At 37.0% G+C, this 16,875-nt stretch overlaps 1 protein-coding gene across 2 annotated transcripts; it reads right to left on the reverse strand.

Annotated features, from left to right (window-relative positions):
* Positions 1 to 10,911: 10,911 nt before the first annotated feature.
* On the reverse strand, positions 10,912 to 16,318 carry fam8a1a (family with sequence similarity 8 member A1a). 2 transcript variants are annotated; one of them, XR_006923833.1, is made up of 6 exons: positions 15,682 to 16,318; positions 13,923 to 14,043; positions 13,682 to 13,805; positions 13,288 to 13,333; positions 11,371 to 11,510; positions 11,136 to 11,275 (listed from the first exon to the last, which is right to left on the reverse strand). XR_006923833.1 is itself a non-coding variant. In XM_046835506.1 (5 exons), the coding sequence occupies exons 1-5, from the start codon at positions 16,082 to 16,084 to the stop codon at positions 11,131 to 11,133; spliced, it is 933 nt and encodes a 310-aa protein (XP_046691462.1). In that variant the 5' UTR covers positions 16,085 to 16,223; the 3' UTR covers positions 10,912 to 11,130. The 2 variants fall into 2 exon arrangements, 1 of the variants encoding a protein (XP_046691462.1); XM_046835506.1 differs by lacking the exon at positions 13,288 to 13,333 and having other exon boundaries at positions 10,912 to 11,275; positions 15,682 to 16,223.
* Positions 16,319 to 16,875: the final 557 nt, after the last annotated feature.

A 16,875-nucleotide genomic window follows, 5' to 3' on the forward strand; every position in this document is an offset into this window, starting at 1 on the left:
TAACTACATTCTCTCTCAACAGAATGTAAGATTTCCGTAAGTCGATCTGAATATTTGCCAAATGTCATAAAAACATGATTATTCTGAATTAGATGTTGAATTATTTAAAGCACATCTACTATCATCAAATCTTAGAATCATAAGGCGAAATGGCATATAAAATGAAATACTACTATAACAGTTCCACTGAACATGGTCAATATATTACTATTGCTATATTAACTATGATGCCTTTATCCATTTTGTGTTTTTGTAAGCTAAAAAAATATTTTTTTTTTATCGTTACACACACCCAGACAAAAAACCCTGAAATGACTTATTTATAAATTTTTTATATATTTTTTAAAAATTTAACACATACCGACAGAATCTAAATCTCACCAGATACCAATACCAAATCTGATCAGTGGCCTATGAAGTGCACAATATTTCCAGTGTAACATCCTAGCATGGAGTTGTTAGAAGTGAATTTCTTTGGTGGCCTTTTATATATACGGTATATATATTGTATACAGAACACAAAATTCACAGTTTGGTACGTACCTCAGTTTTTAAGTCACGGTTCAGTTAAATTTCGGTGCGGATTGGGCAAAGAAATGCAAAACATAACATTGCTTGTTTTTTTATTAACGCAGTTTATTATATTAATATTTATGATCATCAACCTTTGAACAGTTTACATTTTTAAAACAATTTTAAATGAAATTATTGGTTTAACATATAAAATAAAATTTAATAAAAATAAAATATAATACATTAAATTAATGCAATACATTATATTGATTAAATTGAGTAATCAATTAAATTGACACAAATGTAATTGATTAAATAAAATGTAATAAATAAAAAAATTTAATAGTTTACATCTGTAATACAAATGTGTGTGTGTGTGTGTGTGTGTGTGTGTGTGTGTGTGTGTGTGTGTGTGTGTGTGTGTGTGTTTTACTATTCTATTTATATTTCAGCATATTTTAACAAATGACTTTATTCCTTACATCCTTCATTCATTCACAAATTTTCTAATTGTCAGGATTTTCTTCTTTTAAATGAAATTTTTGAAGCTGGACGTAAAACGCTAAAGAATCCTTAGTGCTAGCATTAGCCACTAGCTACTTCCTGGTTAGGGCAAATGCTAGCGCTATGGATTCTTTATCGCTTTCATGCGTCTCATAACTCTACTTTCTGTATTATACCTCTGGCATTGTTGTGCATTTTTTTAAGTTTAATAATATAATAATAAAAAATGCTTAAAGTGCGAGGCAGAGACTAAACAAACTTGCGGTCCGTCACTTAATACATTCCTGAGGGAACTCAGATTTTAACTATGTTCTGCCTGTAAAAAATCGATTGCATTCAGTACACATGTGCTCCGAACCGAAAGCCCAGTGCCAAAATATTTTGGTACAAATACGGGTACCTTTACACCCCTAATATATATGCCAGTGACAGATCTTCATTTTTTATTTAATATAACATTTGAATTCTTTTTTAACTACAAAAACAAAAATGGCAGAATATAAGATGTACAGAAAAATTTACAGAATATAAGTGAATTCGTCTTGGCATTTTGGAAAAAACTGTGAAAAATAAGGAGCAGCTTCATGTTTTTCATTAGAGTTTACTGATATTACAAGTTATCGCTGATAAATAGAACACGGTGATGCAATGAGTGTTTGAATATTTTGTGCATGTGTCGGACTTCCATTTCCTGTCACCTTTTTGGTGCTTTTGAAAAATGTCTAGTAATCCCTATAAACTTCTTGGAGGGTATCAAGAATGTTGAATGGTTGCTCAGTTATTTTACATGGGGATTGTTCAAGAGTTACACAAATTTAATTCACTCATAGTGAATAAATAGAATAGCAAGAAGCTGAGGCACATTTTGAATATTTTACACATGTTCGGCAAAAATACTTGTTTTTCATTTCAAATCAAACTTTTTGTGATGGTTGGGCGCCCACATATTTTCAGCGATATAGAGAGCTTTATGTACAATACTCTGCCCAAAAGAAAGTGTACTAAAAATGTACACTACTGTAGAATGAAACACAAAGACTCTTCAAATACAAGCAGAAACACTTGCTTCTAAAAGTCATCAGTATTTCGCTTTTTTTTTTCTTTTAGCATATTGTGTAGGAAGATCAATGCAGGATGGATCTTTCCTGTGTCAATGCGACTTGTTATTTTCACAGGATTTCTCGCTTACACCTCTCGCTGTGTTTTCTTCTATTTAGACCTGCAGTGTTCCTCTCACCTTACCCACAGCCGCTAGCAATAAACAGCAGTCACCTTATTGCCTTTTTTTTTTCTTACTACTTTTTATGCAAAAAATACATACATATATACATACATACATACATATATATATATATATATATATATATATATATATATATATATATATATATACATACATACATACATACATACATACGTACATAAATACATAGAGAATACATCCTCTGTAGTGCTCATAAGGGTATTTTCTTGGCATTTGCTTAAAGGCTAATCATTTGTCACATGACCTACACACATTTCAGATGTTCCATAGTGAGAGTAAATATTTGCATTTATATTTGTACGTCACATTCTAGGAAGCCCAAGCATAGGCATTAGATGAAGAAAGTTCACTAGAGTAGGAAGAAAATGTATGAGATATATACATATAAACAGGATGACTGAAGGACATGCACGCAGAGACATATAAATGTGTCACGGCAAACAGACAAACATGTATTAGCATATCGTTTAATATTCCGTGCTGTTTATTTCATATTCAAGCATTTGGCAGTTTCAGTTAACATACTTTGAGTCGTCAGCCTTAAGATAGCATTAGCATATTTCACTTAAATATATATACTTCTATTTGTTTTTATTGATCTGTCAAGACTTGTGAAGATCATGGCTAAAAGGCAGAAAACAGTCAACAGTCAGGTGAAAACAATCCTAATTAAAAGTGATTTCCTCACGCACTGAATGTCACACCTTCATGAAGTTGTAGTACACACTGTAAGCCAAATCCATTCAGTTTGTAGGTTCACATTGCATTTAGCAGATGCACTTATAATCTGATGTATACAACTAAGCAGTTGAAGGTTAATGGTCTTCTCAAGGGTCCAGTAGTGGTAGCTTGGTGGGGCTGGGATTTGAACTGTCCAATCAGACATCCACTATCTTAACCAATTTAATTTAATTGTATTTGTATTGCGCCTTTTACAAAGGACATTGTCCCAAAGCAGGTGTACAAAGATTTTATAGATTATTTAATTTAAATGTAACATTCGGTAGAAAGGCTTTGTAGCTCAGTGGGTAAGGCATTGGACTCTGGATTAAAAGGTCACAAGTTCATCCCAGCACAACCAAGCTGCCATTGCAGGGCCCTTGAGCAAGGCCCTTAATCCTCAGATGCCCTGTTGTAAGTTGCTGTGGATAAGGGTATTCACCAAATGATGTAAATATAAATGTAAGAAGTGTAACAGTACACAAACTGTTTCGGTACAGGGCTTTTGGTTCGGTGCACATGTGAACACAATTCCCTCACGAACAAATTGAATGTCGGACCGCTAGTTTGTTTAGTCTCCGCCGCACATTTTGAGCGCAGTGTCACTTTTTTATATTTTTTATTATTATTATTAAACTTGATAACATACTCAACAATGCCAGGGGTATTATATAGAAACAAGAGTTTGCGCAGTGTCGCTGTGGCTACTTACACCATACCGAAAATAAAAACACTCACCAACAGTCTAGCGATATGGATTCTTTAGCGTATGCTAATTTCATTATTATGGCGTATGCAGAATTTCATTTGAAAGGAGAAAATCGTCCACCGTTTCTGTTATATAAGCTCCATTCTTCTAGGAAGGATATTTTTTTTTATCCCAAAGGTGTTCAGTGAGGTAAAGGAAAGAGCTCTGTGCAGAACACTCGGGTTTTTCACTTCATCATTAATACACTATGTTTTTTAGAGCTCGAGTTGTGTACGTGGTATCGCAGTTCCAGTGAAATGAAATTGCACAACATACAGAGACATAAGACCTCTGTATGCTTCTGAAATGTGGGTATGACGTTCCAACATACAACAAATCCTTCAGCCATGTGGTATACGTGCAAAAGAAAAACACATTTTAATTCAATTGAGGAAAAAAATCCCAAATATGGTAAAAAAATGTAACTGTGTGAAAGGTTTCTCAGGCTTTTCTATGAGAAAAATTATCGTTAATGACATGAGTAATGGCCTGATCATATTTTCTACTTTATCTGCAACAGAATGACTTGGATGAGCTCACCCTGAAACTAGCTGACTACACACAGCCACAACTCAACCTTGGTGAGAGCAAATGTGTACAGCTGGGAGACTTTCAAGCCAAAAGATTTAATTGACTGACCCAGATTCCAAATGCGGTTAAACACCGGGTCTAACAAAGTGTCTGATTCAAACTTGGCTTCGCCGTATGAGCTGTTGTTTATCAAAGTAAGCTCTGAGTTTTCTTTGTTTTTGGAGTATACACTCAATATAAAAAGTCTGAACACTCCTGTTAAACTTCTGTGATTTAAAAAAAACATGGCAGAATCTTTACCACATTTATTGTGAAATTGCAACGTATACGTATAAAAGAGTGCAGGGGTGGGGGGTAAATAAATAATGTACAATAACATGGTTCCATATGGGTGTACACCCTTTTATAATTGAGAATGTGGAAGTGTTTAGAATCAACCAATTCCATTCATATTCATTTTAAGTGCTAATTAGTGCATTAGTTTTTGAAATATCTATTTGGTAACTTCCAACTAGAAATACTATGAGCTGCATTGAAAGCAGTTATGGATGTAATTGCAGGGGGAAAAAAACATTGTTGAGGTGTGGAGTGATAGGCTTCAAAAATGAGAATCAATGGCTCTTAGCTTGTTTCCAGATTGTGTGTTCAATGCTGTCATGACGATGTTTCCCAGAAATCCCCCAGCTAAATCCAGATGTGCAGAGTAGTTACAATTATATTAAAGATGAAGAAGACATATTGCGTGGTGTACACCTAAAGAGTATGGTTGTGATTTGTGATTTGTTTATCTAACTTTAACTGTGATGTTTTCAGCATAATGGCATGCCTCTGACCGAGCCAAACATTCAATTGGTTAAAGGTTCTACTCACTGATCCACTACAACAGTGAACATTACATGTTAGCTCTCTTGTCAACTTCTAATATTATGTGAATGTGGAGAATTGAATCTACTATACCTTTGCATTAAAACCGATTTTATTAGAAAGAATGATAAGACTTGGCCAAACAAAAGGAAAGCATTAGTTTTGTTGCTTTTGTTAAAAACAGACAACACAATAAATCCATGCTCGAGAGAATTTTTACAGCAAAAAAATTTACTAGAATGATTGTTGAAAAATGCTAAGGCCTGTTTGAACGGATCAAACCATTTTCCAATGCATGTTTCTGTGATGCCAAAAAAGAGCGATCACACGCACGAAGGATTAAAGGTATGATTATAAAAATAATCACTGATATGATGAAATAATGCATCCAGATGTGAGGCAGATTTACTGTTACTGCCCTAAAATCCTTTACAGCTTTGCAGTTTATTAAAAATGCTATGTCTGTTATGTTTGTTAATCTTTAATTGTTGCTTTTGTTGAACATTTATTGCAACTATTGCACATGATAATATGAATGCTAGAGTGTGTGTGTGTGTACTGAGGTGAGCGTGACTCTTGTCTTTATTGGACTCATGTGGACCTGATTATGAAAAATGTTTGCAGGACTAAGTCCCTGCAGGGGAAAAAAAGGAAAAATAAGAACAAACGATGCAGGATTGTGCTTTCTTGTTACGCAAAAAACACAATTCATCAGTAATTGTGTCTGACTGGCCAAGACACACTATACACGGACAAAACGTTTGTGGACACATAAGCACAAGATTAATGCGCTTTCTAAACATCCCATTCCACATTTAGTCCCCATTTGCTGTTATAAAAACCTCCACTCTTATAGTAAGATGTTCCAGTATATTTTGAAGTGTGCTTGTGGGGATTTGTGATCATTCAGCCACAAAGGTGTTAGTAAAGTCAGGTACTGATGCAGGGTGAGGAGGCCTGTGGTGAACATGCTGGAACAGGTTTGGGTCTTCAAGTATCCAGAGACATTCTATACAATTGTGTACCACCAACCTTGTGGTAACAGTTTGGGGAAGAACCATATATGGCTGGAAAATCAGGTGTCCCAATACTTTTGTCCATATAGTGTATGTATCAAAGACTAATGAGGATTTGGCTGCTTGTTTCATCATACTGTTAAATCTGCTTAAATATTTTACATGTGTGTAAATATCCCCCTCTACTGGACATACATCAGACTTACAGGACTTACAAATCATTTTTTCAATGATTAAATGATTAATCACAAGCAATTATATAATGTCATAAATGGTGTTAATGTATATATAATCCACACATTCTGGCTGCTGTTATTAAACTACGTTGTATAAAATCCATAAATAATCAAATAAATACAATTCAATCTACTCCAATGTGTGTTTTTCTGAAAAGTTAACAATTCATATTACACTTCTACAGTATATCTTTGAGGGTTCCCTTCCAGAGGCACCAACTAAAGAACCTTGGTGTTTCCTGGTAAAGGCTCTAATCCAATCCAGCATATGAATTATGAATTTGTGCTAAATTAAAATGGTCTACGTGCATTGAAAGATTTCGTCTGAACTAAAGAGATTCTGTTATTTAACTAAAGAGCAAAACAGTCATAAACTCCTGATAAAATATGCTGACGATGTCATTCTTGATAAGCGAATAAAAAAATCCCTACTGTAAACGTCTCTTTCTTTGTGCTTATTCAGCTACAAAGGTGTTAGTAAACCTACTGATGTAGGCGAGGTGAGGTGAGGAGGCTTGAGGTGCAGTTGGGTTGAGTTCTATAGCAGGCGACTCAATATTTTGCCAACCATGCAATCCATATCTTCATGGAGCTGGATTTGTGCACAGGGGCTTTGTCATGCTTAAACAGCTTTGTGACTCCTAGTTCTAGTGAAGAAGAAATTTTATGCAACTGTATCTAAAGACACCCTATACATTTGTGTGCCTCCAAGTTTGAGGGAAAGGTTTGGGAAAAAACACATATGACTGGAAAATTCAGGTGTCCCAAAAGTTTCAAATTCAAACTCAAATTTTATTTGTCAAATTTATCCAGAGTATGACATATAGTATAGTGAAATATTATTACGACTGTTCAACTTGTAAACATGAAAAAGAAATACAATATGAAGATACAAAATAAAAAGAGTAAAGTAACAAAAATAAATAAAATAAAGTATATTAAAATAAAATCTGACTATATGAAAAAGTTAAGAATAAAAAAACATATATATATATATATTTTATATACACAACATGAATTAAACAGGAGGGATGGATGGACAGATGTTGACAGATGACACATATTGACAGAAGTACAGATTAAAGTGACCCAATGAGTGTGATTGCCATGAAAGTGTCCATGTGCTGGTAAAAAATAATTTAAAAGTGGTATGAAGTGAGTCTGTGCTAGTCTAGTCCAATGTTAAAGTTTTTCCACTTGTGCAAGTAATAGTGAATAACTGTAAATAGTTGTGTAGAGAAGGAAGTGAGATGGAGAGAGAGAAGTCCAAGTTCTAGTTGCTGGGTGTCTCCTGGTTTAGACACTGAATGGCCTGCGGGAAAAAGCTGCTTTTTATTCTCTCTGTGTTTGCTTTTAAAGAGTAAAAGCACTTCTCTGAACACAACAGAGAAAAGAGTCCACTGTTGGAATGGCTGATGTCCTTCACAAGCAGGGATCTCGGTGCGGATGGTACGTTCAGCTGAACGCTCCACCTTCTGGAGGGCTCGTCTGTCTTGCATGGTGATGGAAAATGTCCACTCTCTCCACTGGGGTCCTGTTGATGTTCAGCGGTTGGTGTGACTTTTGTCTATATAGTATGTATATAAACAGTATGTAGAAAGCAGCGTATTATATTTCTCCAGAAGGTAAATTAATTGCAATCCTGTTCAAATATTTACACTCCCTTTGACTCTTAATATTTGATGTTACGTTTTTGAGAATCAGAATGTTGAACATGTGGTCAAATACGCAGAAGATGCTAGAAAACCAAATAATAATAAGCACTTCTAGGAGAATTTGTTCTCAGAAAGCACACGTGGTTTTAAATGCTCAGGATAAACAAAGGACTCATGAACAAATATTACTGAACAAACAGTCACTGATCATCCAGGTAACACAGTATTACCAACCAAGTGTACAGTAAGTAAACAATTAAACCTGTTGCTTTGTATACATTTAGTTTTCATTGTGTCTAAAATCTATATGAAACGTGATAGAGCTTACAACGATCAGTCTTAATATAATGACCACCCGCCCAATATTCTGTTGGTCCCCCTTTTGATGCCAAAACAGTTCTGACCAGGAGCCCATCTGTTGGATCGGACCACACGACCAGCCTTCGCTCCCACGTGCATCAATGATCCTCGGCCGCCCGTGACCCTGTCGCCGGTTCACCACTGTTCCTTTCTTAGAGTACTTTTGATAAACACTGACCACTGCAGACCAGAACATCCGCACAAGAGATGCACTTTTGGAGATGCTCTGACCCAGTCGTCTAGACGTCACAATTTGGTCCTCGTCAAACTCACTCAAATCCTTAAGCTTGCCCATTTCTCCTGCTTCTAACACGTCAACTTTCAGGACAAAATGTTCACTTGCTGCCTAATATATCTCACTAACAGGTACCATGATGAAGAGATCATCAGTGTTATTCACTTCAGTGGTATGTCAATTTAATGGCTGATTGGTGAATTCATACCAAAGGAACAAAATACAGGGGGTGCAATTATTATTAACCCTCGTATTTTTTTTTTTATATTCACATTTAGTAGGACTCTATAAACATCTGACCTGAATGTGACGCTCAGAGAAGTGCTGAGAACATAAACATTTAAGACGAGTTGCTGAGTTAGTGGAGTTGCTACACTAAATTGATTTGTGTGTGTTTGTTTATAATGTAGCCGGTTACATATAACCAGTTTGACATCCCAGTCCCTGTTAGAAAGGCTAATTGTGATGTAAACAAAAAAAAGAATAATGAATGCAATACACAATGAATACAAATTCTCAAAATAAGGTGGAAAAAAATATAAATATATATATATATATATATATATATATATATATATATATATATATATATATATATATATAAGAAAAATATAAATATATATATATATATACACTCATAAACCCATAACCAGTCACACAAAAAAATCTTTAATGAAATTCTCTATTGTCATTATAAAGCACACAATTTATACACACACATGTGCATTAAAAACCCAATGCATCAATACTATAAGCAATTAAGCATTTGATCAATTTTTAATCAGCAACCACTGGTGAGCATTATCCTTATATACAAAGTCCTTATATACAGTACGTGTAATATCACTTTAATGCTGTTATGTGTGCTGAGCTTCAGATTCTGTTACACCCTCCAGACAACAGCTTGGAACATTCCAGACAGGAGCAGCGAGTGAAGGATGCTGTACGCAGGATAAAAACGCATGGCTGATATTCTTTTTCATACAAACTAGCTAACAAAATCCTTGCAGCGAGAATGGACTCCTATGAGACACCTCAGACAGATGAATTGTCAATGTTAAACCTACAGTATACACTACATTTAGTAAAATATACATTTTATCTATTACACGTTCGAATCATCAGTATGTGTGAGAGGACTTTCTTTCTTACTTAAAGTGTAATTCTGGTATAAAACTTCCATTTTGTTCCTCAAGCAGTATTAAAGAACGCGTTTTTGGCAGATGATGCCATTTTAGATTGTCAGGCTTGCACCAATCAGTGTTCAGCAGTGGAGGACAATAACAATGTAAATGTAATTCGTTATTGTATTTAAGTAGTTTTTTTCACGTATCTGTACTTTACTGAAGTATTTTCATTCGGGGAGACTTTTACTTCAACTTCACTACACTTCAAAGTCAAATATTTGACTTTTTACTCAACTACATTTAGTGAAATCGGTTGTTCCTTCTTATTTACAAGGATGAAAACTTAACTGGTCAAAGACGCAGCAATCCACCAATCAGGGTCGAGCTTGATTATATATAAATACTTGAGTACTTTGACTCAAGTGAAAGTTTAAAGGGACACTTACTGGAGTCATATTTTACCGAGTGTATCTCTACTTTTACTCAAGTACATGGTTTGTGTATTTCGTCCACCACTGGTATTTAGGAATTAAAATGGATTACTAAATAATGCACTGCAATAGTGGCAGTACCACGGAGTGTTAGTTGTGTAGCACTTTAGAGGGAGATCTACAGGCTGGTCATAGTCAACAGTAGGAAGAAAGGGGGAAAAAAAGCGCATATCCAAAATAAGATATCTTTTCAGCTAGAAAAAAAAACCCTCTTTGGGATAAATTGAAACACTGACTGCACCCTAGGCCTCCTCACCAAACATGAGTATACTAACAGCCTTGTGGATGAATGAACAAAAAATCTCCTCGAGCACACTCTGAAATCTAGTGGAGCATCTTTCCCAGAAGAGTGGAGGTTATCATAACAGCTAATGGGGTCGAAATTTGGAAAAGGATGTTCAAAAAGTAAACACCAATCTTATGCACAGGGGTCCATAAACCAAATAGTGTGAAACATGCTATCAACCCAGAGGTGGTATCTCAGAGGTTCGACACCCAGTATCACCAAGCTGCCACTCTTGGGACCCTTGAGCAAAGCCCTTAAGCCTCTGTGCACCAGGGGCGCTGTAACATTGCTGACCCTGCACTCTGACCCCAGGTTCCCAACATCGCTGGGATTTGCAAAAAAAGATCATTTTGCTTTGAGATTAATACAGTATTATAATTTTTTTTTTTAAATATCATTTTGTAGTGCTTTCTAATGTTTACCAGCAACTTATGTAAAACGGACATGTTGTTTAGCAACTACATTGTAACTTTACAATTGAATAAATTAAGCATATATTGAATAAAATCAACCTGGACTTCAATGGCTATAACCTTTAGGCTTAAATAACACTTTTACATGGAGTCACTCTTCACGCGGGTCATCTGGCCCCGCGACGCCGCACCACGATGGTTCCTGCCACAATGTCATACACAGTCCGGTTGTGCTGAAAGAAGAGCAGTGTGATGAAGACCGGAAAGAGGAACGCAATGGACAGGTTCTTATTCAAGGCCCGTACGGTGGATCTGTGGGAGCAAAAACAAGCTACGGGCTAATTCAACATTCTTAAAAAAAGAATGCTGTCGACAAAATGGACGAGATTTCCGAAACCATCACTCACGCTGATAAGGTGACGTTAGAAGCTGGTACCACAAGGACACGGTTGGGCCGTACCAAAATGGTAGAGTCACAGGTGACAACGCGTAACCCAAGCAGGAATTTCCCTGGTGTGGCTCCTCCTGCTCCCCAAATACATATAATCTGTAAAATAGCAAGAGCAGAGTAAGGGTCGAGCATGTGCTCTGTTTTAAACTTCTATTGATTGAAAACGGTGTTTTCGTTTAAAAACACTTTTGTTTTCAATCGTTTCCCAAAAGTTGTTCATCCATGTCCCTGTACTGCGTATGAGCAAAATGGCGTTTTTGAAAATGATCCACTTCGGAGAGCGTTTTCAATAAGCTATGAACTTAATCGTATTACAGTAGACATGGCCTCAAAATACTGCAAAACACTTTAGTATTACCAGTTAGTGTTTGAGACTCTGACACAGTCTCAGGCTGAAAACATATTTGCTCAGCCAAAGTCTTTTGTTAAAAGGTTTCTCTTATGTAAAGGAACAGATCTGGAGAGATTGTAGTTTTGATAGTGTTTTGGTGAAATCTCTCTGACTGAATTATGTCCCATAGCTCCAGGATCTTTGTTACCTTCTGGCTCTCTCTTTTACCCCTGCTAGTCATAGCATTGCATTATGTCAGAGTCCCAACTTGCCCTCTGATCACTGCAGTGTATTTCACTGTTTCATTAGGTAATTATTAGGAAACCTGATAATCCATGGTTTTCACTCTCCCAATCAGCCTCTGTCCTCTCTCTCTCTCTCTTCTTTTAACACACATGCTCCCCTGAGTTACCAGTGATCTTGTCCCTTTCCTCTTTTTGGACCTCCCTGATTCATCTGGACCTCAATTGTAGCAAACAGTTTGCTGCTGTGGCTTTGGATTACAATTACCACAAACAGTTTTGCATTCAAGTCTCTAACAGTGAGCAGTTGATAACCTCAACAATGATAAAACCATAATGAATGGACATTCAGTGTCATCAAGATGAGCATGCATTTGCATCTCAAGGTTTCTCCTCGTGTGATCTGAGGGAGTTTTTTCTTGCTTCTGTCACCACTGGTTTGGTCCTTTGGGATAAACTTATAGGGACGAATGTTTGATGCAGAAAAATTTATATTTACACATCGTTCTGTAAAGCTGCATTGGGACAACGGTCATTGTTGCAATATACGATATACAAATAACACGAGTTGATTTTGGTTTGCTTTCTAAAGAGGAACACACATGTAAACCTTTTTGTTTTGTAAGTGCACTACAAAAAAAATAACCCCTCAAAACATAAGGTCAAAGAAAACAAAGCTGATGTGATATAAGAAAAAAATGTGATTAAACAATTTAAAACATTTAGTGTTACTTTTTACCTGCCACAATATTTTCTTAAGCTTAGCTATTATACATTCTATTTACACAGAATTAGACTTGAACTAGATGCATTTTTTCACATACAGGATCGTTCGCTCAGTCCCTATAAGGACTCTGAAACTGACCATTTAATTTAATGTTAATAATTATCAGTGTAAAATGTCAATTACAAGCAAACAGTGATATAAGCTGCTTCAATATCGCATGAACTTGTTAAAAAGCTTTTTGAAGAATTATTGGCAGAAAATGGTATGTTAAAGATGTGAAGTTGGTGATGACAAAGTGAAAATTTGCAGTGTATTTATTTACTATATATTCAAATTCAATGAACTGGAAAAGTGTGTATAATGTCTGAGCTCAAAACTGAACTTTCCATAATGTGAAGTGATGGATGGATGGATGGATGCAAAATCTTTGGGGAGGGGGGTGTTAAAGCAGTGGTATAAAACGGCACATTTGCTTTCTTTTATTGCTGTTCCCAGTATCCACTGCAAATTATGTTATTTTTAATACCATCAGTAATAATAATAATAATAATAATAATAATAATATTACTCCACCTTTGTCCTGCTTCTTTATCACAGCTGCTGTGTATTTAATTATAACCTATAATATATATAATATAATATATTAGTATTCCTACATGGTTTCTGCATACAATGTGAACTTTTCAACAACATTGGTAGACCACTTCAACTCTGATTGGTGGGTTTCACTCAGGCAGTGAGATTATTAAAAATAAAAAAAAAACACAGCTAAAATACTCGAGTATGTCTTCTAGCAGATTCAAAAATTTTGTTGGGCATCAAATGCTCGAAGGTGGAAAAGAAGAGTATTAACGAAACCTTCTCTTGTGCTCTAGTCACCAAATCAGGGCAGCTGAACATGCCTTTGAATGAATGAATGAATGAGAGAGAGAGAGAGAGAGATAGAGAGAGAATCCATATCACTGACCTCATAGAAACAAACTAAAACCCTGTACACCAGAGCCACCACCATCATCTTCTGCAGGTCCTCCAGAGACGTGTTCTCATCGATCTCCTCCACTACAAACTGCATGATGACTTTAGAAATGTCCCTGTTGTAGGTGAGAGAGAGAGAGAGTGTACAACTCAAACCCTTAAAACCGACAGACTGCCACATGATTACAACTAAATGAATAAAATCATCTGTGCGTCTCTGTTCTAAAACTTACTTCATTCCACTTAGGTGCATTATCCAGAGAACTATTGTCGCTTTCACACAGAAGAGGATGAAGAAATCCACCATTTCAGCTAGAAATCGGTGTAAAGGTGAGGGGATGGTGTACTCTCGACCTGCAACAGGTTATAAAACCACATAATTAAACTATTAGCATGAAAGTTGATTCATTATCATAATCGTTATCATGCTTATCATCTCATATTTAATAATAACTAGTAAATATGCCTGGACTGCAGAACCAACGTCCAACATTTTTCTCCCATCCATCTATTTTACATCTGAGGGATACGTGTAGATTTAGGAGTGGACATGTAGGGCACATGTAGATTTAGGAGTGGACATGTAGGGCACATGTAGATTTAGGAGTGGACATGTAGGGCACATGTAGATTTAGGAGTGGACATGTAGGGCACATGTAGATTTAGGAGTGGACATTTAGATCTAGAAGTGGACATGTCAAGTCAAATCATGTTTATTTCTATTTCTCTTTTTACAATGTACAGAATTTAAGAGTTAAGGTGAACAATGTATTATATCCCTGATGAGCAGCCATGGTGACTGTGGCAAGAAAAAACTCCCTCAGATGTTATGAGGAAGAAACCTTGATATCCCTATTTGGGTAAATCTTTAAAACAATACAGAACACTGGAGAGTGAGAACTAACATGATCACACTCCAGTGATCATGTCTTCTCCATGCCAGACCATTTAAACACTCAAAGAGGTCCAATGTCCAAACAGTACATGAAGTGGAATCCAAATGGCGCTGGTACGTCTCTAGATGGTTCGGGATGTTTACCGGGTCGACATCTACTTATGTAAAGGTCCACAATCCTTATGAGGTGGGACGTGACTGGAGCTGGAGCAACCTCAGGATGCCTCGGGATGGGGAGAGAAAGAGAAGCAGTGGATTTAGCGAATTAGCGTAGCTGCTGTTCATGATATTAACAGCACAAGTTGATAATGTGCATGTGATCAGATGTACTGGAGCACAAGGTTATGATCTGAGATGTGTGTAATGTGTAGGACTCGCTAAAAGATACGTCTTTAATCTGCACTTAAACTGGGAGAGTGTGTCTGATACCCGAACACTGTCAGGAAGGTTCCAAAGTGTAGGAGATAAATGTGAGAACGTTCTACCACCTTTAGTGGACTTTGCTATTCTATGAACTACTAGAAGTCCGGAGTTTTAAGATCTAAAGTAGCGTGACAGATTGTAGCGTGTTAAAAGACTGGAAAGAAAAGCAAACCATTTAGTGTTTTGTAGGTAAGTAGCAGTAGTTTGTTGTCGCTTTTAAACTTAACAGGCAGCCAGTGTAGGGAGGATAAGATTAGGCACATTTAGATCTATGAGTGTAAGGGTACAGTTAGATCTGGAAGTGTACATGTAGATCTGGAGGTAAACATGTAGATCTGGAAGTGTACATGTAGTGTACATGTAGATCTGGAAGTGTACATGTATATCTGGCAGTAAACATGTAGGGTGCATGTAGATCTGGCAGTAAACATGTAGGGTGCATGTAGATCTGGAAGTGTACATGTAGTGTACATGTAGATCTGGAAGTAAACATGTAGAGTGCATGTAGATATCTAAGTGTACATGTAGATCTGGAGGTGTACATGTAGATCTGGGAGTAAACAAGTAGGGTGCATGTAGATATCTAAGTGTACATGTGTCTATCTGACCACCAGTTTCCTGCTTTAGCCTCTGGACAGTTAGCTAATTAGCATCGAGCTAAGGCGCTGATGTACCTGCTTGCTGCGCCAGGTTTCCATTCGCCTGTGCCGGGTTTGCAGCCGCTTCAGGGGTCGTTGTTGATGAGGAATTTCCGGGCCGATTAGCCGCGGTGGCATGTATGTGAGGCGGACTGGTGAGCTGCATGTACCAGTTGGAGATGTCGGCGGAGGTTGGGACTGGTGGGTGAGGATGGATGTTAGCCGTTTGGCTGCCAGGCTGCGGGGGAAGCCATGGAGGAGCCAGAGGTAGCGCCGACACGCACATCCAGCTCTGCCAACTCGCATAGCCGCAGTAGTAGTGCCACATCCACTCCCGCAGCTTGTTACAGTACTCAGTCCTCGACACGTCCACAAGCCCGGTCAGTCTCCGAGCTTCCGCTGTGGTTCTTCGTTCTTCATCTTGCTCCCCTGTAGCCATGTTTATCTTGGGTGAAGCTGCATTCAGACCCCGCTGTTCCTCAACCTCAACACCCCGGCGTTTGTTACAGCTCGGAATGTACCACTCTGCCAAGCGTAGTCTCTTAGATTGCTGAGTAATTGGACCATAGGAGTGTTTATAATCATTTTATATATTTTATGTAAAAAAAAAGAACAACAACATTTTATGTTTGAGTACGTTTCAACTTTCGGACACCTTCTTACAAGCAGTAATGCCACCCGTGCACTCATTTGATCACAGAATGGTACAGGCCATCAACTGCAACACAATGTGCACTGTACAGAAAGTTCAGTCAAATGTGAAAATTAGAAGGTTTGTATGTATGTTTATTTTAATAAATACGTTTAAAAGAGAGTATTCAATAAAATCGCAGGTGTAATAAACAACATGTGATTTCAACGAAACAAATTACTTGTCAATACCGATATCCAAATGAGCATATTCTTTTCAATCAATGCGCATGCGCATCTATTGACTGGGCACAAGATGGCAGCAGTGTCATTTCTAAAGCAGAAAGAGCATGCATAGATTAACCGAAGGCAAATGACCACAAAGCAGGGCTGTTTCTGAAACTATTGTCACAATAGGTTATGTTTCCCCACAAAGCTTCAAGTGCATCATAGTGTTTCAGCATCCCCTGTGTTACACTGGTTGTTTTGCATGCGCTTTATTTCAGGTGCTTGACGGATATACAACGTCAAACCTCTCAAAATAGTATTACTAGTAAATATCATGTGATTTGTCAAGTTTGATGAGAGGCAAATATCAGC

Source organism: Silurus meridionalis, chromosome 22 (assembly GCF_014805685.1).
Source record: "Silurus meridionalis isolate SWU-2019-XX chromosome 22, ASM1480568v1, whole genome shotgun sequence".
Lineage (NCBI taxonomy): Eukaryota > Metazoa > Chordata > Actinopteri > Siluriformes > Siluridae > Silurus > Silurus meridionalis.